The sequence below is a fragment of the Silurus meridionalis genome, chromosome 13 (genome assembly GCF_014805685.1).
Source record: "Silurus meridionalis isolate SWU-2019-XX chromosome 13, ASM1480568v1, whole genome shotgun sequence".
Classification (NCBI taxonomy): domain Eukaryota; kingdom Metazoa; phylum Chordata; class Actinopteri; order Siluriformes; family Siluridae; genus Silurus; species Silurus meridionalis.
This window is the reverse complement of record NC_060896.1, coordinates 10,670,644-10,697,325: the sequence shown is the minus strand read 5'-3', so window position 1 is coordinate 10,697,325 and position 26,682 is coordinate 10,670,644. Positions and strand designations below refer to the sequence as shown.

Genomic DNA, 26,682 nt, shown 5'->3' with positions numbered 1-26,682 from the left:
AGTCTCGGATTTCAGATGCTTCATCTCCCAGACAGTGCTGCTCACTTTGCCATTATACACTAAGAGAGGCGGATCAGTGAGCACTCTCTGCATTGGATTTATCAGCAAGTGTAATAATATGACAGAGCCCTCAGTCAGTGCATGTCCTGTCTCTTAGTCTTGGGGGGTTGGGAGGGCAAAAGCAGATCTTTTGACCCCAAGCCATCATCATCTCTGACAAACCGGGGAACAGAAATACAGCACATACTCTTTTTTTTCTTTGTTTATTGAAATACTGTCCTTACACCTGAATCTAAATTGTGAGCGGGATGTGATGAGCCGATCCCTGATTGCTGAGATCAGTTGATTGGAGTCGAGGGTCTTGTGTTTTTATTGCTCAGTCATTCAGCGCGTGGTGCGCGGCTTTGACAACATGGAGAGTGTGGAGAAGGAGTGCGGTGCTCTGGGTGGATTATTCCAGGCGATTGTCAACGATATGAAGGTAAAACATCTTAAATCTTATATAAGGAATATACAGGAAAAGGGAATACTACAATGGTCGTTTTTTTTATTGCCTTTGTCTTGTTTGGGCTCCAGCTGCCTGGACCATTGATGCTGAGATTAATGACAAGAAGGGCGCAGTGTGCAGGCAGACTCTTTGTTATGAAGCCGAGATCAAACCATGTACATCGATCGGACTAATAATGTGCTTTTAAATTGGGTTTTATTTATAAATCAAATACATTTGGTTGATCCAATGCATGTCCACCGCCCACTGCCTGTGTGTAGGCACTGGAGATGCCTGTTGAGATGCCATGTGGGTGCTGTAATTATGGATGGTTGAAGCAGCATTGATGCCTATTGATGTCTATTTACATTTTTACATTTGGTTTGACCAAAATAAAATAATACCATTTGCTTTTGTGCATACACAGACAAATTCTCTAATGAGATGCTACTAAGCAAAAAGTATACTATTTTCTTAAATTTTAGATTTAGGTAAAATACTTGTTTTTGCTAATCTTCTAGTGCTATTAATTATAATAAAATATTTCTCATATTTATTTGGGTCAAACATTTCATAGTCTGGGCTTGCAATTATTTATATAGTCCTCTGGTTTTCATTGTATAAGTCCATAAATGATTATAATTATAACTATGACTTTTGTCAATAAACATGGCTAAAAATGATCTACCTTGACAGAAACAGGACAATTTTTTTTAAGGAGTTTTTGTGTTTTGTTTTTGGCAAATACTATGCAAGGATGTATCTAAATATTTTTTACTGTTTACTGCCATAAGCATACCTTGTATATACACCTTTTTTCCTCATATATATCTTTATATCTTTTATATTTTATATAGTTTTATACCTTATCTATCTGCCTACTTTTTCTTGGTTTATTTTTTTCTCCCTATCCTATTCCCTCATGCCGGACCGTCGTAAAAAGCATTTCACTGCATGTCGTACCCTGTATGTGATTGGATTTGATTTGATCTAAGTGACTTAAATTAAAGTGTTGCACACGTCCCTTTTTAATTACTAAGATTCTGTCAAAATGATTATATTTTGCATAAATATCTCAGAAGTCAAACGTTTGTTCTACCACTGGCACCTGGCAAAGGGAAGTGAGTATACATGGAATTGAGGAGAACCAATCAGACCCCAGACTTCATGTTGTGGCCAAAAATGTGTACAAAAACTGCATTAGACATCCTGTATAAATGGGTGGAGTGTCTAAGGCTGTGGTTAGTTAGACTCTAGTGAAACTTGTTTAGGGAGTTATTTAATTAGGGGTTAGAGGTTATCAAAGGCCAGCTTAATTTACTGCATTGCTGGGAAAGTAGGAAAAGCCTACTCCAGGTAGTGATTAATTTGTAGGATTGATACAAACGTGAACGTCTACGTAACATTATGATGAGAGAAATATTAGCAGGGTGTGTAGTTTGAGGTTATTGAGGGCTTATAATAACTGCACTCAAAAATGCAGACAGCTGCATATCCTCCTAACTCTGCTCCTACTCTCATATTACATACTCAGTGTGTTATATTTAGTCATTCCTCCCACATGCTTGACTTTTCTGAACACTTTTTACATCTTCAAGTCTTGAATTGCTGTCCTCCAGAGAGTTCACTTTAAAAGTCTCGAAATACTTGGATCCCACACTATGTAGTAGCTGCAGACTTCTGAGTAATCGGCCAAGTCATTGCTTTTTGGTCAAGAACGTGGTAGCTTTGTGTTGCATTTGATGCATGGTGACTATGCCCTCACACTGCTTTTTTTGCGCTGTCAGGAGTCACTGTTATTACCACTTTAAATGCAATCATATAGTGAACTTCCTGGGTCTGAAGCCAACACAGATGACCGTACAATATATGAGTGCCAGGTCCTGGAGTTGGCAGTGTGTTGCTATTCTGACATGTGGAACATTAACACCTTGAAAGAGACTGAGTGGAGTCAGTGGTGGTGTTAGATAGACCAAAAGTATTGTCCTGCTCACTGTAAGAAAAGACCAATGAGTCAAAGAGTTGCCAGCATCTTTCTTACACCCTGCCATATTTATGACAAAACCTGTTTTGTGTTTATGGCAAGGGATATTACATTTTCATCTGCAGTTTAATAATCAGAGTGCATTGAGAGTTTTACTATTTTATTGCATGTGTCAGTATTGTCAGTGTAGGATCAGTCTTATTTATTTTTATAATTTTATATAATTTAGATGATAGTAGTATTACTATAGCTTTATCTGTGTACTATACATTATAATTACAATTGATGTTGTGGAATCTCCACAAAATGTTAGTTCCTGTTATGACCACATTTGCAGCTTCTGTAAACAATCACTTCCCTACTTTCTCTTAAAGACAACACGTTGTTAGACGCACCCATGGTTGAAAATATAGAGGAATCACACGTTTTTAATTACTTTATTATGAGACCATTAGCTATGCCAGCCCCTGTTTTACTGTTATTATATAAGCAATAAACACCAGTAGAAGTTGTGCATTAATGCAATAGAAATTTGGAGATTTAACATGGCTAAATAGGTCTATTCTGTCTATTGACAGCCATGTACAAAATAACCATTAAATATATCTCTTGAAACAAAGGGATAATATGTATTTTTTGTTGTTGTGATTTTGTGATAGATGATTCAGATTATGTATGCAGATTTTCTCTTAAACATGTAAATGGTTCTCATGGATAGAATTCTTAAACTGCAACATCCTCTCCTCTTGATCGGCTTTAGCCTCTGTATGGCTTTTAGCTCCAAATGACAGGAAAGCTAATTAGCCACCTGTGGCTGTGACAATGGACATGGCCATAGCTGCAACAGGAAATGTATTCAGCCTGGCATTACTATGACATATTGGACTAATGTCTAATTTAAGACTTTTTCCGTGACCAAACACACACCACAGAGGTGATTTTTTTTTTCCAATTGTTTTTTACTTTTTCAAAAGGCAATTGTTAATATACTGTATGCTAATCCAATTAAAATATGAACTTTGCAAGATCAAGTGAGTCAGCTGCTTAACTATGTCCTTAAACATTGCTTTATTTATATTTATATATATATATATATATATATATATATATATATATATATATATATATGTAACAACTATTAAACATCTTTTAAAACTATTAATTCACCATCTTTTCCTGGAAATGTGTGTGAAGGTTTATCTATTTAACCCAACCAGTTTGCTCTGGATTCTGAGATAATACCAGAACAATACAAGAAAGTCACTCTTGTATATAATTCAACAAGGAACTGGGTGTGTTCAGATAGTTTCCTTTCAGTTGCCTCCAGAATAGAGATCATATGAAATCTGTGGAAGATGTGCCTTATTGTTCATGGCTATTAGAGACTCTTACTTCCCTACACCATTTATAGTGCTGGTAGTGATACACACATTCTCAATACACCCATGTTTAATGAACACATTTGTTCTTGGGAATGCTTTTAGTATCTGTTTCTACAAATGAAGCTCTTATGGCCCGGATGTCGTGTTCAGAAGGTTTTAATAGGTAACTGCCTGTTTTAACATTTTCCTGCTTTATGTCTGAAAAGCATCTGCTGAACAAGGCGAATCTGTTTTATTTTTTATTTATTATTTTTTTTTTATTGGAGTCATGAAACTGTTGTATATTGCCTACAGGCCTGTGAATTGAGAAAAACAGAAAGACTCTTTATATCCAAATCCTGTGATTTTTGCTAGATGACAGCTTCAGGGACATCTTGCCTAGCTTCACCATATTAAACTGATAATAGTGTGTCAATGGAAGTCTGTTTTTGTTTGACTAAACATCTGTTTCTAATTGCTGTTTTTTTTGTGTATTTTGTATGTATAGACTGTCCTGTGTGTGTGAGCTGCATTTACTTGTTTGGAGGATAAAAATAGGGCATTGCCATGACATGATTATACTTTAAATGTCATTTGCAAATCACTAATATGACACTATTGCTCTTTAAACAGAACTCATACCCAGTGTGGGAGGACTTCAGTGCCAAGGCTACAAAACTACACTCGCAACTCAGGTGATTAACTTTGAGTGATCAGAGACTTTTACTAAAACTTTCTAGAGATCTTGGTGAGGTTCGGCTTCTATAAGCAAATTAAAATAATGGTAATAATGGTTATATATGAATCTTTTTAGATTAGATGTGTCCTAAACGGATATATAGCAATTGTACATGATTTCAGCACAAGAATGATATCTTAATTTAATAAAAAAACAATGACTTGCCAAACAGTGATAAAATCATATGTATTTAGTTGGAAAAAAATATGTAAATATGTTTTCATTATGTAGTATTATCCATCATGTAATATTTTTCCTAAAAATCAGCATCTATAAATAATCATGTGGTGGTTATTGTACATCATTTTTAGTTTTACTCACTTTACTTGCATATTGTTTCTTATTCAAGGAATAAACCAGAATATGTTGTGCCAGTATTGTGTTTTATTCCTCTAAGCAATTATTCCACATTCTTTTTATTAAAACAAATGAATTGTCACACATTATACACATTTGTAGTTACATTGAATGTTGTGGAATATCTGTGAATATTTGTATAGAAGTTAAACCCTATTATCATTTATATTGTACAATGCCAACTTTGTTTTTCCAATGGTAAAAACCATAAAGGGACTTTAATCATTACTTACTGTTACAAATCTCTGACACTGGAGACTCCTTCCATAGCTTTTAAATAAATAGCTCCTTACAGAATACTTTATATCAGGTTAGAAAGGTATTTACTGTTATTTTTGAAAATGGTTTGTTACCTATGTGGAATGTAAATGCTCCTGTGAATTATCTGTTGCTATAAAAACCTATATTAGCGTTTGCATATTAATATAAATCTGTCATTTGGTGTTTAAGAATTTAGCAGTATTGTTCTATTAATTAAAGTACTATAGGATAAAAATCAGGGTTTGTCCATCCATCTCCCTTTTTTCATTCGACTTATAATATAACACTGTGCTCTCTTTAGGACCACAGTATTGGCGATGGCTGCTTTCCTGGATGCCTTTCAAAAGGTGGCAGACATGGCAACCGGCACAAGAGGTAAAATATCAGAGAAAACTGTCTGGGGGGAAAAAAATTACAGTAGTCATGGTGATAAAGCTTTTTCCAAGTAATTCTTGCTCTAAAAGACACGAGCAGCTTTATGGTCTCCACATACTATTAGACATATAAATAGTGCATTATACAGAACATCACATTTAAAATGCACTTGTAAAATATTTGGCAGATAAAAAAATGTTAAATGGCTATGTTTGTTTTTAGTTTGCTTTGTAGGACTGTCTTAAAAATAGCATTACACAAAAAAAAGCGAAAAGAAAATGGCTTCTGGCCATTTGCAGTGTGATTAACAAGCCAGCCGTTTTGTTTGATTGCATTGAATCACCTAGAATTAAACTTTCCACTAGTCTGATGGAGTGCTTTAAACTCAACGAGGTCAAATAAATTTGTTTTTCATTGGCACAGTTTCAAGATGTGGGTCAGACACAGCTGTGGGCATGGAAACAGTTTAGCCATTTTAGCATCTACCTTTTTTTGTTCTATTATCTCACAACACTCAGCATATGGGATCATAATGGTATAACTCCAGAAATTGAGTAGTGATGCATTAGGCAGCTGTATTTATCATGCATTCAGAGGCAGTTGCTATGGGTTACAAGAGTTTTTAAGACGGTTACCTGAATACCAGTTGCTAGACCAAACTCGGGTATCCAATAGAGACCAGTCAAAGCACAGGCAATGTTCCCAAGAACAGATAAAGAATATAAGTCTGCAGTAATCATTCTTTAATAACCATACCTCAACTTTACTAAAAGTTTCTTCTAGCCCTTGCTTGGTCTTTGTGATACAGTTAGGTATGTTTAGGTTTGTTTTCTAAAAAGAAAAAAAACACTGCACCCTTCCACAAATAGGTGTATTTATATTAAGACTACATGTCATTTTAATTACACACAGGTTGACTCCCTTTCAAAACGGATTAATCCCTTCTGAAGGCAACTGGTTCTACCTGGAGTCCTTTTGGGGTGTTTCATTACAATGGGGGTGTGAATACATATGCAATTATAACTTTTACAGTTAGTGTTGTAAAGTTATACATTTTTGTCCATTTCTGTCTAGATTTATGACATGTTGACATGGTGTAAATACAAAATCCAGTTTCAGGCTGTAACACTTAAGCAAGCGGGTGAATACTTATTTAAGACTATGCGTATAACTATAGTTAAAAGGTTTCTTCTGTTTAGATGCAGAATTTAAAAAGATGTCCTACTTTTAGCCCTAATTCCACAGGAGAGAATCTTGTTTTCCAGATCTGTGTATTCTCACACTCGTGCTTTCTCTCTAAACAGTCTTCCATCATTAAAATTAACACCTAGAAGGGCAGGAGTTAAACTGTCCTTTCATAGTACACTTCATAATTATACTTCTAAGGCTGTTAAAAGATTAAAAGCCTGCCTGCCAATCCTTGTTTTCTATGTACATAATCATTACAACGTCAATGAACTAGTTTAATTGTCTTTGTCCTCTGGGACTGTAGCAGTCCATCTCTGGCCTTTAAAACTAAGCCATGATTTATTTCTTAGTGACATCAGCACTCTGGGTGGATGGATGGATGTCATTGCAGTTGTTTTTAGCTACCTTAATTAATCAACCAATTTGTTTTAGATTATTTATAACATCCTTATATTAGACCACATAAACCCTATCCTTTGAATAATTATATGCAAGATTTGCATGGTGGCCTGGTTTTTGATTTGCTGTGTAAAATCACAGAAAATGTCCTCTATTTTCTGCCCTCCAACAGAAATCAAACTGCTAATCCCTGGCATTAAGTGCTAGCAATCAGTCCTTTAGTGAATCAGGAACAGGCTGGAAGTGCAGGCTGGTTTTTACTAAAACACTACCATCAAGCCAAAGCTTCATTTCACAGCTCACCAATGACACAAATTCAACATCGCAATTAGTCACGATTACTGATGATATAAAGTAATTTTGTGTCGTTTTTTTGCAAATCTTTTAGAGCCATCTTATAGCAATATGGTACTAACTATTACACACTAGACACAGCGTGTTTGTAGGTGTGTTGAATTTAGTGCATGTCTGATTATCTATATGTTCTGTCTGTTTGTCTGTCTGTCTGTCTTTTTTTTTATCAGTCTCAATTACTAACAACAGCAAGAGAAACATTACCAATAGCTGTTGTTGTGAATAGAAAGAACTCAGTAGCAGTAAGCATAACAAGAGTACTAGCAAGAAGGACGATGGTAAAAACAGAAGGGATTTTGAGGTATGGTTCAGGAAGGGAGGGGTGTTTGTAGGAGATGTGTCACTCAGTGTCTCGCAGCGGGGACATGTGGTCATGTACTTTGAGACGAGTGTTGCTATGTGCCCTCTCCCAAGGAAGATCGTAATCGAGGTCATGTCTCTGAAGTTTGGGATCAAAGTGTGGAATTTGAGGGTTAAAAGAAGTGTACCTCTGTCTCAACCTTACTTGTCATGCAGTGAGCAGACATTCGTTCCTTTTTGGGACGCCAGATGTTTTTCTCTTTCTGGGCACTAAGCCTATGGTCAGCATCTGTGTCTGTTTTGTATTCCCGAGAGATCCTCTAAGGAGATTTTTTAATTGCAGATTTGTTTTTGCTTTAGATGTTAAAAAAAATTTACTCTGATAATCTAGTATGACAATACTGAATGTACTTCTCATTGCTAGTGTTTCTGATATTGATTTTGTTTGATGAACTGAATTTCATTTCTATACAAAGCCACTGGCTGGATTATTTGTACCCTTTGTACCCAGTTGGAACAGGTATGGGTGTGTTGTAAAATTCCCATGAGCTTTGCGCTTCAGTTTAAACTCCCGGACATGGAGCCAGTAAAGCTGAGATATGTGTACTGCCATGTGTGCTTTAAAGGTCCTAGCAGGATGTTAACAGGTATCTATGCTCCTTGTGTTTTCCCCAAATTAAGCAAAAGGGAATCAATAAAAATTTAATTTGCCTGGCTGTTTGTCTGACCATCTATCCTTTAGCTGAAGTGTTCAGCTACCTGGTAAGGGTAATATTTATTGACATAGCATGATGGTTGATGTTTATGTAGCAGTTTGAAAGTGGTGCATTATAGCTCGAGGTACACAACGATTGATGTCTCTCTGACCGTCTCATGTTTGAGAGCCTGACCTCTAAGAATAGCTGCGTTTGTTTACATTTGCGAGACAGGACAAACGTTCAGATGTTTCAGGGGGGCTATTTACTCAAAAATGCTTTTGTGCTGAATGCCTTTGTTCCTCCTGCCTTGTGAATACACTTTCAAAATATTGTGTGCTTTAATGCTTTTATATCATGGGCCAGGATCAGATTCCCATGTTTGTGGGGGGCATTGTTTTGCAGCTCTGTAATCTGATACATGCATACATACACACACACACACACACACACACACACACACACACACACATATATATATATATATATATATATATATATATATATATATATATATATATATATATATATGAGTTAGTTAGTTTGTGCTTAGAAATTGCCTGAGGTATGTGTGACAGGATGTTTTCATTTATTGGTTAGAAATCTGATCGTTTTGACCTTGTGGGGTCATTTGGCTTTTAATTTAAAAATTATAAACATTTTCCACTATTCATTAGGTTTAGAGGTAAATTTAGTTGTAGGTATACATTTACTTAGCTGTATTAGGAATTTTATCAGTAAAAAGCTCTTACAGGGTCAGGAAGACTAACCTTTGTGTGTTTATGTATAAGGTACTTCTGTGTAATTTTGCAGTAGTGATGCAGGGATTTGTTATCCTCTTTACCTTGTTCTGACACATGGTCTGGTCTTTCTGCACATTTGTGTCAGTGTGTATGTGTGTGCACTGCTTATCTTCCCTATGCTCTGGACTGGCAGATGGCACATATCTGTAGCAGCCATCTGGAGTGCAGGGCATGAGTGAGAATTGGCACAGGAGATTAAGCTTCACACTTAGTATGCTTCACTCATTTCTAATATGTCAATATCTAATTTAATTTTAAGAACTTTAGAGACAATTTTAAAGAAGGAGTTCCTAAACTTGTTGTTACAGAAGGCAAACATAGACTGAGGTTACATGATAAAAGTTTACATTCTTCACATATGTCGGTAACGTTGGGATATATCTTTGATGCAACCTGTTTAATTTGCACAGAAATGCATCATCTGCATATATCTCTCAGTAACTTTAAGTTCATGTAGTTTAAGTTGTGAGTAAAAGGAGTGGATAATAAAGAGCTTAATTTTAACCTGGTAAAGTCCCAGGACTTATCAACAAATCCAGACTTGCATTTAATACTTTCTAATAACATACTTTTAGTTATGTTACTGGATAGTGAATAATTAATGAAAGTTTTAAAATAATGTCAAAACAAAATATATAACAAAACACTGGAGAATCCTTCTATATACTGTATACCGGTATGTTAAATACATTTCTCATTAAAAAATGTTTTACCATATCAAGGATTGTATTTTTCTTTAATTGATCATTCTTCATAGATTATGTGGAGAGTTTCCTAGGTTAGTCTTTATGAATAAACTGCTAATGTGGTCTGATAATATATTAGAAAGAGCATATCAAAATTAATATCAAACTGCCATTTACTTTACAGCCTGTACTATTGTCATATCCCTGCTCTCAATTAATAAACACCTTTTCACCAAATTAGATTAGAAGATTCAACAGTGCTACAGAGTCAAATATTTTTTTTTCTTAAATTACCTAAAATCAAGTAGCAATAGTCCTGAGTTTCGCACCTCTTTATATAAATGATAAATTTATTGTAAAATTAGGTTTAATGATTCCATTGATTTTACAATTTTTATAAGCACATTGTACTGTTAAAGACAGACATTTCTTGGGATTTATTGGAGAGACACAAACACAAACTGGATTGTTCTGAATGGGCAAAAGATTCTAAACAAAGGGAGGGTCAAACCAGAGTAACATTACAAACAAGTCTTCACAAAGTCTATGTGAGGGCCTGGTTTATTTAAACATTTGTGTAGCTTGGAAACAGGTGTGTGTTTAATCAGGATTCTGGTGAGTGTCAGCAGGTTGTGAATATTATGACTTAGTTTGGAGTTCATCAGCTGACATGGAGGCCGGCTGGAAATCCAGGGACACGTTTTGGACAATTGTCTGTGTTGAACCATGAGTATGTACAGGTGCTAACATGACATTCTGTATATATTCTGGATTTATAAAGTGAGCAGTGGAACAAGGAAAAATAACAGAATGGCTAGTTTATCTAGACCCTATAAAATGGGGCATGAGAAGGGTGAGAAAGGGGAATCAGTCAAAGCTATGAAAAGGAAGTAAAAATGCTGCAGGTTACTTTATTCACAATGCAGTCATAGAAATATTACTTTAATCTTTCTCTTGAATGGCAGCTCTTAGTTCAGTATGGTGGTGAATAAATGAAACAATGAAAAATGAAAATGACAGAGATCCAGTTGTAATACATTTGTTGAAAAGCCCCAGTAAGTGTGTGTGTATGTGTGAGAGTCTGTGTGTTTTTGTATTTAGAGGTAACACAAAGCACATCTGGGGAGTGATAAGAGGAGTAAGGGATATTTTTAGCAGCAGTGCTTGATCCCCTTGGCAGGAAGTCTCAGAGTAAACACTCACGTCTACACTCACTCACGTGCGCACACACACACATACACACAGACACCCCTTAAATTTCTTCCTTGCTTAGAGTCAGTCCTGAGTAATTTAGAGCAGACGGCCCATATGATTCCAGTCAGGTCTGTTTTCTCTCTCTTCCCCGTCCACATCTCCTGCTCACGTTTAGTCGTGGTGTGTGAGAGAGCACATTGCACAGTGTCTATCAGTTTTTCTCTCACTGTTAAAAAGTAGGTATATCCATCAGCGTTCACATACAACTTTTGAAGTTGAAATACTGTAATGCCTCATAGTGTGTGTAAAATCTGTGTACTTCTTTAAGACCTTCTTTTAATAGCTTTTATTAATTGATGCATTTTAGCATGTATCGATTATAGTCTGTTCAAACATCAACAACATAAACATAAAAAAAACATTGCAAGTGCCCCCTACCCTTTTTTATAATAATACATGTTTGGTTTCAATCACTGAGGAATTATTCCCCACTATGCTCCACCAGCAAAACTGACATTGCCAGATGAGACCCTGCCTCTGGAGCACATTGGAGGTATCTCCCACTGGGGTAAAGCTACGCTGCAGTCCCAGTGTGCTTTATGTCCTGTATTGCTGCATGTTCTTCAGAGAATGATCAGTTACAGTCTCACTGGATTGGAGCACTCCTTCTAAGGTTACTCATTGTTGATCGTTATTGCACTATTGTGCTTTCTTTACCAATAAAGAAACCCTGCAAGTGAGCCTTCTAACAGAATATTATTTTGTGGTTTCATGAGGAGAGGATTCTCAGAGATCATTTTTTTTGTGGCATTGTTGTGATTTATACTGTAATAATGATTTTATTCAAATAAAATCAGGGTAATGTTGAAAGACATTTGGCATTTTGGTATCAGGTTGCTAGCAGTTAAAGTACAAATGTCTAAGCAAGTAGTCCAATTTCTTTATGTTACTTGTATACCAACGAGTCTGTGACACAGCACTTTTTTCCCCAGCGGATACTGTGCTATGGGTACTAATCCAAACCCTAAGCTGTTCCTGTAGGAGAGGTTTAATGGAGATGTGGTGCTGACATCGGGTGGATTTCATGATGTCACCATCATTCTGTTAATTGCAGACAATAAACTGTGGTGAATGTCTGTATGCAGGTTTGAGTTACTTTACCATGGAGTAAGTGAAAGCAACAGCACAGGATGTGACAGTTAAATCAGTGTGAATTAAGCATGCCACTGTAATGTGTCAGATCCAAGAAATTGACTCCAGTGATTCCGCAGTGAAAACACGTCTCTATTCACTGAAGATACAAATTTACAATACTGTGTGTTCAATAAAAATAACAATAATGTTGGCCAAATTGATCAGACATTTTGGGTTTGTGTTGCTAGCAGTAAAAGCACAACGATGCTATTTTTAGCTAAGCAAGCAGTCCTAGTTTCTCTATGTTGCTCATGCACCAACAGATATGTGAAACAGCACTTGTTCGGCAGATACTGTGCTGTGGGTACAAATTTAAATCCTGCATTTTATAATGTGGGATTTTATAAAGATTGTATTTGATGACTTGATTCGATTGATATTGATTGCATTTAACACAAAAAACAATAGACAATAGGTCTGATTTAATAGAAAGTGGCAAATGACCACAACCTTTTTATGTACCTCTTTTTTATGTACCATGGAGCAAACGACAAAGCAACAAGAGACATCTGAGTTGAGATTTCCTTTGAAAAGTTTTATTTGAATTGTGTACAACACAATTCAAATAAATAAGCTGTAATATGTAAAATCCAGAAAATTGTAGCTCCTGTAGCTCATGTGGTCTATCATTTCCTCAGTTCCCCATGCAATCCTTTACTCGACATACGAAAACACACAGTCAGTGTGATTTTTTTCTTTCTCTACAAATATAAATGTATATGTCTTATGGGTAGCGCAAGAAAAATTTAATCTTTATACCTTTAATAGGTTCATTTCCAAGTAAAAAAAAAAAAAAAAAAAATTTAGGATTGCTGTTTTTTAAGATACCATACACATAACACTGTCCAGTGCAGTGTCTTAATGGCATAATGTCCGTCTTGTTGAGTAGTTTTAATGAGAAACTCATTAACTTCAGTGTTCAGAATGTCACTGATATTGTGTGCATAATTGATATATTATAATCATGTCCTTGTGCTGCTACTGTCAACTGTGGGTGTGTGTAAATGTGTGTATTCTGGATATATCTGCAAGTTAGCATGACTAAACTGAGACTTTCCATGAATAATTTTGTTGGTCTCGCTCACACTGACGTGCTTTTGCAGTGCCAGGCATTGATTCACTCCCCAGCAGGCTGTGTAGTGAAACCATGGATACTGCAGCCTTCCACACTCAACCCCAGAGTGGCTGGCAGTCTCTACTGCACCTGCACACATACACACGTCTGTGATGGAGAGAAAGGGCCAGGGGAACAGAGAGCAAATTAGGGTACTGAAAGAGACAGAAAAATGGGCTAAAAAAGAAAATTACTCCTGCTTTTCTGAATTCCATAGATACAAGGTTTTGACAGGGTCATCATCATTTTAGACCCGTTAGGCATTTTTTATTATATCAGCAGTCTGATCCAATGCAGAAATGGGTAACGTGTATATGCATTCTGTCAACAAAATGTGAAATCAAACGATTAGAATCAAATCAGTTTAAAAATTGTTCATTGTGTGGTTTATGAACTGTCCTGTTTGGTAGAGCTCTTTATTACACGGGATAAACCTTTAAAACAGATCCTCTTCTGCAAAATGAAGACCCTTGTAGCTCCTGTCCTCTTTATTATAGCTTTTTCATATGCTTTCATGAGCTGACACATGCAAAAAAGTGGCAGAACATGAGCAATCATGTGAGTAGTCCCTTCAGAGTGCCCCTTTGCTCCCCACAAATTTAGCTTGGCTAAATGGCTTCCTCAGGCGTGGGCAGGTGCTGGAAGGAGCAAGCAGCATGCTGAATGGAGCATCTCAGGCTCTGGGAAAGCTTTGGGACTTGCACACGTCCGGTCAGGGCAGAGGGCCAGGGGACTGCTGGATGCAGGAAGACTCTGAGCTCTTTCAGGATGGAGCTGTCAGCTGATACCGCAAGGGAGGGGAAGGGAAAGGGAAGCTGGCAGGTGTGTGTGTGTGTGTGTGTGTGTGTGTGTGTGTGTGTGTTTGCATGTGTCTTTCTGTCTGGAGGGAGTTGTCTTCTGGAACTGTTTATGTAATTAAATTGTTTGACCACCTCACACACTTCCAGGTCCTGCAGTTTATAGTTTTTATAACCCTGTGTTTTAACTATGCAGAAAATATAGTGAGAAGACGGATAAAAGTAAAGTACATCTTCGTCTATGTAAATTATTTAAAGTAATACAAACTAAACCATCAATGTGTGCTGGATATGTGTTATTTCAGAGCTGGTATATTTGCATATCTGCCTGTGCAAATCTTTAAATCTTTATGTTTGCTCAGGACAATTTAAAGGTGTGGGCCATTTTTTCCATATCCTGACCCTGTTCAGCTGTTTGACCTTTCACATATCCTTCCTCTTGATGTTGTACCTGGGCTGTAGCACTGCTTTCACTGTCCCACCCTGTGAGTTTGAGCACAAATGAATTACATCACAGTGCTGTTTGAATTCTCAATTCAAACAGAATTCTGAATTCTAGTTGGTCAGGAAGTGTTTATTTAGCACTGATGATGGTGGCAGCAGCAATTCAATCCAAATCAGTTATGTATATATACATACACACATTTGTGCGTGTGTGTGTAATATCTACAGTGGAGATTCAAATCTCTAACCAGTTTTGATGTTAATACTTTCTGATTATGAATAAAACATCTCTGTTTCCTCTTAACACTTTATAATGGATCTAGAATTAGAACATTGCTGCTTTTAAAATTAAAATCATCCTTTGTACATCGTGACAAAGATGTGCATTTAAAAACTTTATGCAGAAGTCATAAAAGGTCAATGTTACCCTGACACTAGATTTTAAAAGGTTTAGAAACCAAAAACAAATCCCCTTGAATTTGCAGTTTATCCCTATGCTACAACCAGCTTTAAATTGTACAAACCTTACTCTCTATAGTTATCAAAATTGGATAGTACTGTGAGTGTGATTTATATAATCAGATGCATCTTTAACATCCTTAGATTTAATATATTTGGTGCAGCTCAGAGTTACAATTATCAAATGATCATTGATTGTTTTCCTATAAGAGCATTCCCCAAAATGTATTTGTATATTGCACTTGTACTAATTCAGAAAATTTATTAACGAATGTCATTTTTTATTGTTCCTGTTACAGTGTTCCTGTTATGTTCTAGCAGTCATAAAGCCATTCCCTCACCCTCTTTTTCAATGTTTATAAAAAAACATCGCTTGCCATGTTACCAAGCGACCAGACAGCCTTCTGCTCTAAAAACAGAAAACATATTGACTATTACAACGCACCCACACTGTACTCTAAATGAAGAAAACTAAATATCTTATCACTAAATGACACCATAAAAGTCCCTGTAAATGACCTGTATTGCATCTTAAATTTTCTAGTACGTACATATTTACACAAATGATCAGGTTTGCTTTGGGAAATTGTTTCCAGCAAGTCTACTCAAACATTTTATCCCTATTTTATATGTATGTGTATGCTTTTGTGCTTTGGGAGTATCCTATATTTAGAGATAAACACTGTACACACACAAAAAAGCTGTATTTTAGATATTATAATAAGGCTTTCAGCAAGCGTTTAGCAAGCCTTTCCCATTCTCTCCTGCAATAATGGTCTTTAGGAAACAGAGCGGACAGGAAAGGCAGACACTGTGATGAAGAATAGAGGGATATCCCTTTACTAGGTTCCCTCCTTTTCCCATTGGACCTGGCTGGAGCAAGGGAAAAGAGAGAACGCAAGGACCCGCCTAAAACTTTTATATATCACCTTATGAAAGCTATTAAACACGATGAAAAGCATGTTGTTACAGACTTCAGACACAGGCTACCTAAACATGTATGTACACATGCAAGCATAGTTACTTCAGATATCAGATTATATTTTTGTTGTTATTGGTCACTTTATATGTTAAATGTTTTTAATAATCATTAAATATTAAAAGAAAATTCAAAGAAATAATCCAATAGATGAGCATTTTGTTGGATCTTTGCATATAGATTACAGTTAAAGAAGCATTTTACCCTATTTTAAACACATATATATATTTTAACCTGTACGTTGCACTGTTCTCGCTATGAGTAGCTGTGCTGTAGTTTGATTAATTTTAAATTTGATGTTTCATATGCATTTACTATTCCATTTAAATAAAAAAAGATTACATTATAATCTGTCTGCTTTATAGTGTTTGGAAATTTTTACTTGCTCAGTGGCTTTTCTGCTTTGAACTCCTCTCTTGCCTTATAGCCTCATAGTGCCTTGTTGTGTTTATGTGGTCGTGGCTTCAGCGTTTGATTTTTTTGTTTTGTTTTAGTTTTTTTGTCTAATGTTATGCCTGTTTGTCTAGGTGCCACCAGAGACATCGGCTCTGCTCTGACCCGAATGTGCATGCGCCACCGCAGCATTGAGGCCAAGCTGCGACACTTCACCAAGTAAGTGATCGATGCAATCCTGTCCCATATTGCATTTAGCCCTACCTCCCCTTCAATTAAGAGTGAGCAAAAAAAAGTAGCTGACCATGCCAGGCATTGATTTTCCACTGTCCGGATGACCTAACATTCTCATCGATCAATCCACTGCTTAAAGGGTCTGATGGGTTATTTTTTGCCTTAGTGAATTTACACTCACATTACCACTGAAGGCCTGATAAACGCTGGAAATGCTTTTATAGCCACATTGTTTATGCATCGCTTTTTATTGATGCGCTGGTATTTCACCACACACAGTGCTCTTATGGATAAACTGGTCACTCCACTCCAAGACAAGATAGAAGAGTGGAAGAAGACAGCTGCTCTGCTAGATAAAGATCATGCCAAAGGTAAGGCTAACGCCTGAATTTAGTTTTTCCCATAAGTATTTATTATTTATTCAATGATGCAATTTCTCTCACTATTTCTATCTATATTCCTGCAACAGAATACAAACGCTCTCGACAGGAAATCAAAAAGAAGTCATCTGATACTTTGAAGCTACAGAAAAAGGCCAGGAAAGGTATGTTAGACTCAGTTCCTTTTTGTTATCACAACTGCTTGGATTTTATATTCTGCTAAGACTGACAGTGTGTGCATCTTAATCAGCTTCATAGCTTTCTAAGCTGTAAATCACTTACATGTTTGGGAACTGGTAAGGACATATTGGGACACTGACGAGTCAGTTTTTAGGTGGTGTACTCACAAACATCACAGCTGGTATTTACAACAATTAGGGTGAACTTTCTAATGTCCTTAACAGTCATATATGTCATATAAATGTGTTAGCTTAATCACATGCATTTCTGATAGAGAACTCCAAGCAGAATTGTAGGCTAGTTAGTGGATGTACATTGTCTGTTAAAAGTTTGGAAACACTTATTCTTTCATGGCTTTTGAGACACATGCATGTTAATTTTGTTTACACTTAACAAACAAGGTAAATGGGAAACAACACACAAGTTTTTAACAGTGAATGACTGGATGAAAGTTGGACAGATGAGTCCAAATTTGACATTTCTGGCTCTAACAGAAGAACTTATGTAAGATGGAGAACTGGAGTGAAGAATTTTCCAGGCTGCCACAAACCCACAGTCAATGATGGACGTGAAAGTGAAATGGTTTGGGGTTTTTGGAGCAGAAAAGGTTAGAGACTTAATTTGGATTAAAGGAAAACTGAACCAACATGGCTACAATTTCCCTACTTCAGCATGCAATTCCATCTGGACTGTGGCTAACTGGAACCATCTTCAGCATACAACAAGACAAAGTATCTTGTCCAAGCATATGTCTATTGCCAAAACATTGCCAAAGCAAATGACCAAGCTCTGTAAGTGTTATTTAGAGAGCAAAAATAATGCTGGAGTGTTATCTATCATGAATGGCCTGCCTAGTCAATGCACCTAAATCCTATTGAACTGCCCTGGGATGAACTGCATTGCAAGGTCAGAAAGAAATATTCAACTATCCAAGGCATGACAAAGTATTTCAGCTTAAGGTTTTGAGAAATGTCTACATGCCAAGAGTGTGTAAAGCTGTTATTTATACTAAAGTTTGTTGCATATAAACAAAAGCAACATGCATGTGTCTCTCAAAAACAGTAAAACACTAGGTGTTTCCAAACTTTCAAACTCCAATGATCCCTGGTTTTTGTGGTAAATACTTGAATGTTATATAGTGAATGAATGTTCCAGTGCACTGAAAGGTTTGCAGTTAAGCTTTTAAAATGGCCAAATCCCTGATCAATTTCATGCCTACTGAACTATAGAGCTGATCGAGACATACCAATGGATATCGTGTTAAGCAATGGAGAGTGATATGACTCATGGTTTTATAAATAAGGAATAAAGCATCATAGAGCACCCTTACAGGATGTTAATCCACATTGGGGGGATTAAAAAGACACTGTTGTAGGAAAATAACCCACCCTGGATTGAATTATTTTTAAATAGTAGCACATTTTGTACTAAATATGTTTTTTTTATTCTTGTATCAGCAATTTGCAAACTTATGTAACTATTTTTTTTTTTTAAATAACTGATATTTCCTGCTTTGTAAGCATTTTGAGTTACATGCAATGTTGCATTCACTCACCAGTCTCTCTCTCTCTTTTTTCCTTTCTGCTGAGGTTAGTAGACAAAAATGTAGCTTGTAAATTTACTGAGAAACCAGAAAGTGCAAAGTCTTCCATCTTAAACACTCTCTTATTGTACAAAACCTGCTTACATAAGAGGTAAAGAAAGCTGCAAGACATTTCCTGGTGAAATAACAAGTTTTTAAATCTGTTTACAATTATTTTTTGATTATGTGGAGCATCTACAATTCAAGTCCCTTTATATGAGCGCTACTTAAACAGAACTTGATTCATTTAAGCCTGTAATATGTATTATTGTGTACACTTCTAAGAGCAGCTGCTAAGAAAGTAATCACCTGCATTTTTAAATTCATTAATTGAACAGTGTTATTAATTTGTTTAAAGTAAGCAGGCCTTTAAGTGCTACAACATACTTGACTGTGATAAGCAGTTTAGTGCAGTAGCCTCCCAGGTGGAGATACAATGCATTGCATTTCAAAGATTGTCAGCTTTATTGAAGAAGAGAAGAAAATAGCCTTTATTTGTCACATATACATTACAGCACAGTGAAATTTGTTATTCGCAAATCCCAGCTTGTTTAGAAGGGGTCCATTATCGCGTCCATTGCGCAGGGTCATCCATTATACGACGTGCCAGGGAGCACAGAGGGTTAAGGGCCTTGCTCAAAGGCCCCAAGAGCGGCAACTTGGCGATACTGGGGCATGAACCCCCGAACTTCCGATCAGTAGCCCAGCACCTTAACCACTGAGCTACCACTGAGCTACCATAAATTGAGGTTTATATCAATGCTGTCCTTTGTACTCATGTTTTCTTGACTTTCTAGCAATTGGATTTTTTTGCATCACAGCTCACTTTTGCTCGCCTTTGTTTCTGATGCACTTTATCTCACCTACCGTTTATCTTTCCCCACCCCTCCCCCCTTCTCTCTTTCTCTCTTTCACACCCGCTAACTTTTGCTTTTGTTTGCTTGACCTGTGCACCATACAAACTTTAGAACTCCCAGGTATGTATTTCAGCACAAGATATTACCTACTACATTTAGTCTGTAGACCATTTCATTTAGCTCAAAAAAGGATTTGTCTCCACTCTGTGCTTGAATTTCTGCATGCTTTGTGTTTAAAAACATCATGCTTTTGTTTCATTTCATTGGTGTTTTTATTTGATATCTTCTAAACTCTGCGTGACGATCCATCAATTTTCCTCTCCTCATATGGTTAAATGTCTAGCTTCTCATGTGAGTTTTTGATTTTTATATTGACATTCTTCATATTGAATTAATGTTGACATTCTACATCTGAATATCTGCATAATTAGTTAACATACTGTTCAAATATCTCATCTCACGATCACTCATCATAAATATTGCCTGCTACTCCATATTGCAGTTTTGTCAATGGATCCATGCACAGTGTCTCTCTATTAGTTTTCCATAATTCATTTAATATAATTTGGGTCTTCTTTTACTTCTTTATGTCTCACCTGCTAGTTCTTTCTGCTTTCCCTGTTTATCTCTCACAGGTCGAGGAGGACTGCAACCTCAGCTGGACAGTGCCATGCAGGATGTAAGTGACATGTACTTACTGATGGAGGAAACGGAGAAGCAAGCTGTGCGCCGAGCCCTTCTCGAAGAGAGGGGGCGTTACTGCACTTTCATTAGCTTCTTTCAACCTGTAGTGGTGAGTATAGAAAACACAATGCAGCATAACAGCTGGGACGGAGTGGGCAGCATCTAATCTTATTCTGTTTGTGTGTTTTTGATTTTTAGAATGGAGAGATTTCTATGCTGGGAGAGGTAACCCATCTCCAGGCCATTATGGATGATCTTTCTGTGCTGACCACTGATCCACATAAACTGCCAGAGGCCAGCGAACAGGTGCTTATTGAAACTGTTAAAACCAGTGCTGTAGATCACATGCAGTACACAAAGTTGAAAGTACATAAATATCATATGTGTACTATTTTCCACCATTTCTCTTTAGGATTCTTTAGTAGAGACTCTTAGAATTAATTGACAGCATCAATATACTGTAGATGCCTGAAAATATAAACTATTCTAAAGAATTGTGCTTTAAATGGATTCCTGGGAATGCTTTTTTATTTATTTCATCAAAGTGCCATTCAAGTGGCAGGAACATTTCCACCACCTGGTGCTTATTTGTTCGTTAATTATGTGTTTTTATTATTCTTCAGGGAAGTCCTTTTTTTTCTGATTGACACAGGGCAGCATTGTTAGAACAGATACAATTGTGTTTAGTAGAAGAATCAGAATCTTCTCACATCAATTTTAGTAATGTTTAATGTCTCAAGGCTTCAGAATGCAGTGCAGATTTAAGAAAACATTTCTCTGAGTTACAGCAGATACTCATCCTGGCTAGTTAGTAATCTCTAAGACAATAAGCACAGTTGATGGAGGCATACGCCTGAAAGCTAAAGCTTTGGAATCTAATCTGTTTTAGCAGAGTGATAGATAAAGTCTGAGAGCTAGCCAATAGCTGAACAGGCTAGCCAATATTCATATCCTTTTTCTACATTATCCTGGTTATTAATGTATTCACACCTAGAGTCACTTAGCATAGTGTCAATTATCAGAGTGTTTCTGAATAGTTAGCATTCACAGATGATGTTCAACTCCATCTAGCTAGATATTTAGCATTTAGAATTTTACTAATTATACTTACAAGGTATTTCTTTTTCTTTACTAGGTTATCCTGGACTTGAAGGGTTCTGACTACAGCTGGTCCTATCAAACTCCCCCCTCCTCCCCCAGCAGTACTGGCTCAAGGAAGAGCAGCTTGTGCAGGTACTTTAGACATCAGATCAATGATATTTTACACTGTTCCAATGTTAGTTATGTATAATCTTTCTGTAGAATCCATTTATTGTTTTCATATTTTAGTGTCATACAGTGGATTTTTGTTCTGGATATAGTTGCTACTTCATCTATTAAAGGACCAGTTTGTTATTTATAGAGTACTCTCCTGAACAACTATTTTTACCACTTTGGGTGAAACTAAATATTCCTTCTAAGGAATAGAGTTGGAGCTAGTCTGGTTTAGAGGAGAGGCCAAAACAATAACAAAAAAAGTTGGAAACACATAAAAAAACAAGCCAGATCTTTTGCAGCAGTCCTCAACCTTTTATGCATCACAGACCAGTTGCATGCTAGATGACTGGGAGCATAAGTCACAGTTTCATTTTTGATGCGTAAACAAGTGCAGGAAATTGGCATAGGCAGAAGTGGTCTTTTTGTAAAAAAAAAAACAAAACAAAACAAAAAAAACACAAAATTAATAAAAAAAAAAAAAAATACAAATTTAAAAGTTTTTTTCCTTCAGGAATATTATCAGATCTTGTTGAAATATTATTTGATGGGAAAAAAAATTAATAGCCACATATCCTTTAATATATAATTTAAAACAGTACAAAAAACTGAGTGAGTTATTTTTATCATTAATTTACAGAAAGCTCTGATATTTCATTTCTCAATTTTGTCCTTTAGCTTGGTGCATCTACCACCGGGTGGCGCTCACCGCCTGAGCAGCGTTTCTTCTCATGATTCTGGATTCGTCTCTCATGATGCAAACATGCACTCTAAACCACCTTCTCCGATGCCATCAGACATTACCAGCCAGGTGAGTCACTAATCCACGGGTATCAGAGACAAATTCTGCTCAGACCACAACACAAAGTCCATAAATTTAAGCCGTTCTTTTTTTTTTCAAATCATTTTTATTATCTTTTAATTAGTTTTCAGTTAACTCCTAGACTCTGAAAGTAGAATTGGATGTTTCTAGAGAAAGAAAAAGTTTACAGAAATGTAAATATTTTTGTAGTTTATCTCTATATACAGGAATATATATATTTAGCATCAATATACTGTCACTATTTTGCAAATATTTAAAAATTAAATATATACTTTAAGAAAGATATCTCGTGAAGAAAAAATAAGACATGATCAGTTCATCTTTGCTTTTCCATACATTTTTTTCAGCATTACGCCAAACATTTTGACATCAAGTGCCAACGCCTGGCACATTTATGAATTGTTTGGGACATGTTTAAGACTGATTTGCATTTACTGCTTAAATTTTAACCAGCGTTTCTTTTCCATGAGAGCTTTTCCTCATGTGTAAGAGGAACTTGCTCTACATTTCTTTTCTGCAGGGCACACTGACAGTGCTGCAGCAGTCCATTTTTGTTACGCAGGCCTTGAGTTTGACAACCATGTACCAATCTAATATTAGCAACATGCTTATAGTAGTGTGTCTCAATTACAGTGTAAGTGACATCTTCAACATCTTTTTTCCCCCTAACAGAAGTCATCTAGTTCTGCATCCTCTGAAGCATCAGAGACATGTCAGTCTGTAAGCGAGTGTGGCTCTCCCATAGCCGTGAGTATTATTGCAGAGCATTACAAAACTGAATAGTGTGATGTGTTTACTCCTTTAGCATTGCCATTTATTTTCTTCTTCTTCAGTTTTTGCTTTTTCCTCAGATATATACTTTGTTTGAGCTACTGATTTAGCCCTAAATATCGTTCTTGCTCAGTGTATAATGTTCAGTCTATAAATTAGATTTTGCCTAAATTATTTGTAGGTCAGCTATTTCTACGCCCGGTGGTGCAAAACATCTGAAAATATTTTGGTAAAAGTATATCAGTATATCATTTTGATCACTTCAAAATTATGAATCTTGAAAACTTCTAGGTGTACTCAAGATTATATATCTTGAAGTTTGCTTTTAGACATTTTCTGATTTTATGAACACTGTTAATATATCACTGATTCCTCCTTTATTATATAGTTAATGACTTGACATTGAGAAAAAGGGTTCGGAATGAGCAAGAAGCCTGTACATACTTTATGTTTTTGCCTCAATTACACTGCCTTATTGACCTTAATGGCATCTATCCATCTTTATCATTCTGACAATCTGATCAAATGTCATTTCGTCTTTACAGTTTGGCTCATCCTTTGCTACTTTCCACCCTGCTTACACTTACAATGGCTCAATCAGATCTCTTCCCTTTATCCCCTCCTATAATCATTCCCCTGGATCACACTCCCCCTCACCCACAACCAAAGTTCATCACTGGAAGGTTTGTTTTTTTATTTTGGCCAGTTGGTCACATTTTATATTAGTTTATGCATTCTGTGTTCTGTTTGTTTATTTTTTATTTTTGAAATTTTTTTTATTTTAATGTTTCATATGCATTTTTTCTTTAAATAATTTATTCACCGTCTTACCACCATTTTGATGCCCACTTGCTCTTTCCCTTTTAATGTTTGCACCTACAAATGCTCTTCTACAGACAGATCTAGTTAACATTAGCTAGTTAACATTTGTTGTGTTGACACTTCCGTACACACTATTTGTTTTTTAGCAACAAGACTGGTCCAAAGTACCTCACTACGAACAGCAGGGGGTGGCATTGCAGCGCAGGAGTGAAGCTGTGGAGTCCCCTAGTGGAGCGAGAGGCTCTCAGCACCCAGAAGACCCTTATAGGACTAGAGTTAATCCTACAAACATCAATGCCAAGGTGCATTGAAAACTATCATCTTGAGCCAAATAAGATTTTCTTCTTAACTTTGTGTGACTTGTTATTTTCATTAATTGTATGGGGGTGTCTCTCTTTTTTCCTTTAGCATTCTTTGTATCTTATTTGACTTTTTTCCTCTTTATATTTAAGCATGGGAAACCGATGATATCTGCAGCTAGTGAGCTGGCCATGGTTCTGACACGTGGTCTGAGTATGGAGCAGCAGAAGAGCAGCTGTGACTCCTTGCAGTACTCAAGTGGATACAGTACACAGAACACCACACCATCGTGCTCCGAGGATACAATCGCTTTACATGGTATAGAAAACTACATCTTACTCACAGCATAGCAGTTTTATAATATTTAAATAAACTAAAACGCGAATAAGCCACATCATTAACTTAACAAATTTTTTGTTATAATTAATGTAAAATTAATTATATTTAATGTATAAACCTCTGTTCATTAGCTGTTTCAATTGAAATAATACCATGTGTAAACAAGTGCATTAATATTTAGACCTGTGATTTAAATTACAGCTTTCACTACCTTCTTTGACAAACTTTAGCAGTTGACGATTTGATATGTGACTATTTTTAATATGTGATTTTATTCATGTAAATTCAAAACGAGGAATATTACATAAAGATACAGAAAGTTTTCTATAAATATAGGCAACAGAAAATGTAATTCATATTAAAAAAATTGTTAGACAGTGTATATAGTAATTACAAATCTCCAATATCAGAACTCAAAGACAATATTTAGTCACTGTTCCCAGTATTTTTTCTTATTGGGACATATTATCTTGTAAGAAAATGTTGGCATCAAAATCTGCCATTTTGGTATCTGCTTATATCTTTCTACAGGTTCCGACTATGACAGCTACTCAATGAACGGGGATGTTGACTGTGTTGCACAGTCAGACTTCGACAAATCTATGACTGTCCCTCGGAACAGCGATCTGGCCCAGAATTACCGTCGCATGATCCAGACCAAGAGACCTGCAAGTACTGCAGGGCTTCCAGGAGGTGTGGGTGCCCATGGTGTACCTGGATCCAATGGCAGAGAAGCAGGAGTTATATCTTCTGGTACAGCCACCATTCGCCGGACCCCATCCTCCAAAGCTGGTGTGAGGCGAACACCGTCTAATGTGGCTCCGATTCCCATTCGTCCTCCTATCGTCCCAGTAAAGACACCAACTGTGCCAGACTCACCTGGCTTTCCAAGCCCTCCCCCAGAGTACAATAGCAGTGAGGAGAGCTTATACACTGAGGAATCTCTGGAGAACCTGGAGTTTAAAGCTTTACCAAAGCGGATGAGCCTGCCTAACCCACTGGCTTGGGGCACGGGCACTGGAAAGCGTGTTCATGTCCAGCAGCCTGGAGCTATATCTCTCAGCTTAGAGGAGGATCAGCTTCTTGCTGCCAACCGCCACAGCCTGGTTGAGAAGATTGGTGAACTGGTTGCAAGTGCCCATGCTCTGGGAGATGGCCAGTTTCCATTTCCTGAAGATCCCCAGGCTAGTCTGGGAAGCCAACAAGACCCAGGACCTCCCTCAGAAGGTGATGACATATTGAAGTCCATTCGTAGAGGAGTGCGTCTCAGGAAAACCGTCTGTAATGACAGGTCATCACCCAGGATCTTACGATAGCTTCTCTTAAGTTCTCACTGAAGATTCTGCACAAAAAGAATGCTTGTGTGTATATTACAAATGCTAAAACTAAATTACAAATGACTGGTGTCAAACAAAGCCAGGCCAGTGTGATATAATGTGTGAAATGGACACAATTTCTATATGGTAGAATTACTACCATCTATTGGAAAGAAATCTATAACGAACTTACAGCTTAGGAGATGAAAATATGTTTAAAGTACATATTTACATTCTAGTCATGTCCGGCATCCTTTCTGAGTTTTGATTTGTAATTACTATGTTAATCATATGTTATTCAACTGTAACTGAAGTAAAGTGGGTTTGAATGTTTTCTTTTTCCTTGAGTAATGGCTTTGTAAAAAAAACAAAAAAAAACAACCCAAAGTGTCTTCTTGTTGAAAAAGCTGTTGTGTTGAGCAACACCAATGTAGCCTACTCGCACTCAGAGGGACCACGAGAGCAAAGTACTGTATATACTGTAAACTGCCAAATAAAACACCCCAAGTGTATCACACATTATAGCAGTGCAATTGTGTTTTTTAATAGAGGACTATCTCTAATTCTAAGAATCTTC

At 36.6% G+C, this 26,682-nt stretch overlaps 1 protein-coding gene across 3 annotated transcripts; it reads left to right on the top strand.

The window, feature by feature from the left end:
- mtss1la (MTSS I-BAR domain containing 2a) lies at positions 1 to 26,622 on the top strand. 3 transcript variants are annotated; one of them, XM_046864746.1, is made up of 16 exons: positions 1 to 481; positions 4,466 to 4,527; positions 5,491 to 5,564; positions 16,698 to 16,782; positions 17,077 to 17,168; positions 17,267 to 17,341; positions 19,908 to 19,916; positions 20,432 to 20,589; positions 20,679 to 20,786; positions 21,616 to 21,713; positions 22,413 to 22,545; positions 23,230 to 23,304; positions 23,874 to 24,011; positions 24,297 to 24,452; positions 24,603 to 24,768; positions 25,321 to 26,622. In XM_046864746.1, the coding sequence occupies exons 1-16, from the start codon at positions 413 to 415 to the stop codon at positions 26,103 to 26,105; spliced, it is 2,283 nt and encodes a 760-aa protein (XP_046720702.1). In that variant the 5' UTR covers positions 1 to 412; the 3' UTR covers positions 26,106 to 26,622. The 3 variants fall into 3 exon arrangements, with proteins under 3 accessions (XP_046720702.1, XP_046720703.1, XP_046720704.1); XM_046864747.1 differs by lacking the exon at positions 19,908 to 19,916; XM_046864748.1 differs by lacking the exon at positions 23,874 to 24,011.
- The last annotated feature ends 60 nt before the right edge of the window (positions 26,623 to 26,682 follow it).

Bases quoted from the DNA above. Each gene is read 5' to 3' on its own strand.
- mtss1la (XM_046864746.1), top strand. From the start codon at position 413: ATGGAGAGTGTGGAGAAGGAGTGCGGTGCTCTGGGTGGATTATTCCAG. The intron at 20,787-21,615 runs GTGCTTATTGAA...TTTCTTTACTAG, and splicing joins TGCCAGAGGCCAGCGAACAG to GTTATCCTGGACTTGAAGGG. The intron at 21,714-22,412 runs GTACTTTAGACA...TTTGTCCTTTAG, and splicing joins AGGAAGAGCAGCTTGTGCAG to CTTGGTGCATCTACCACCGG.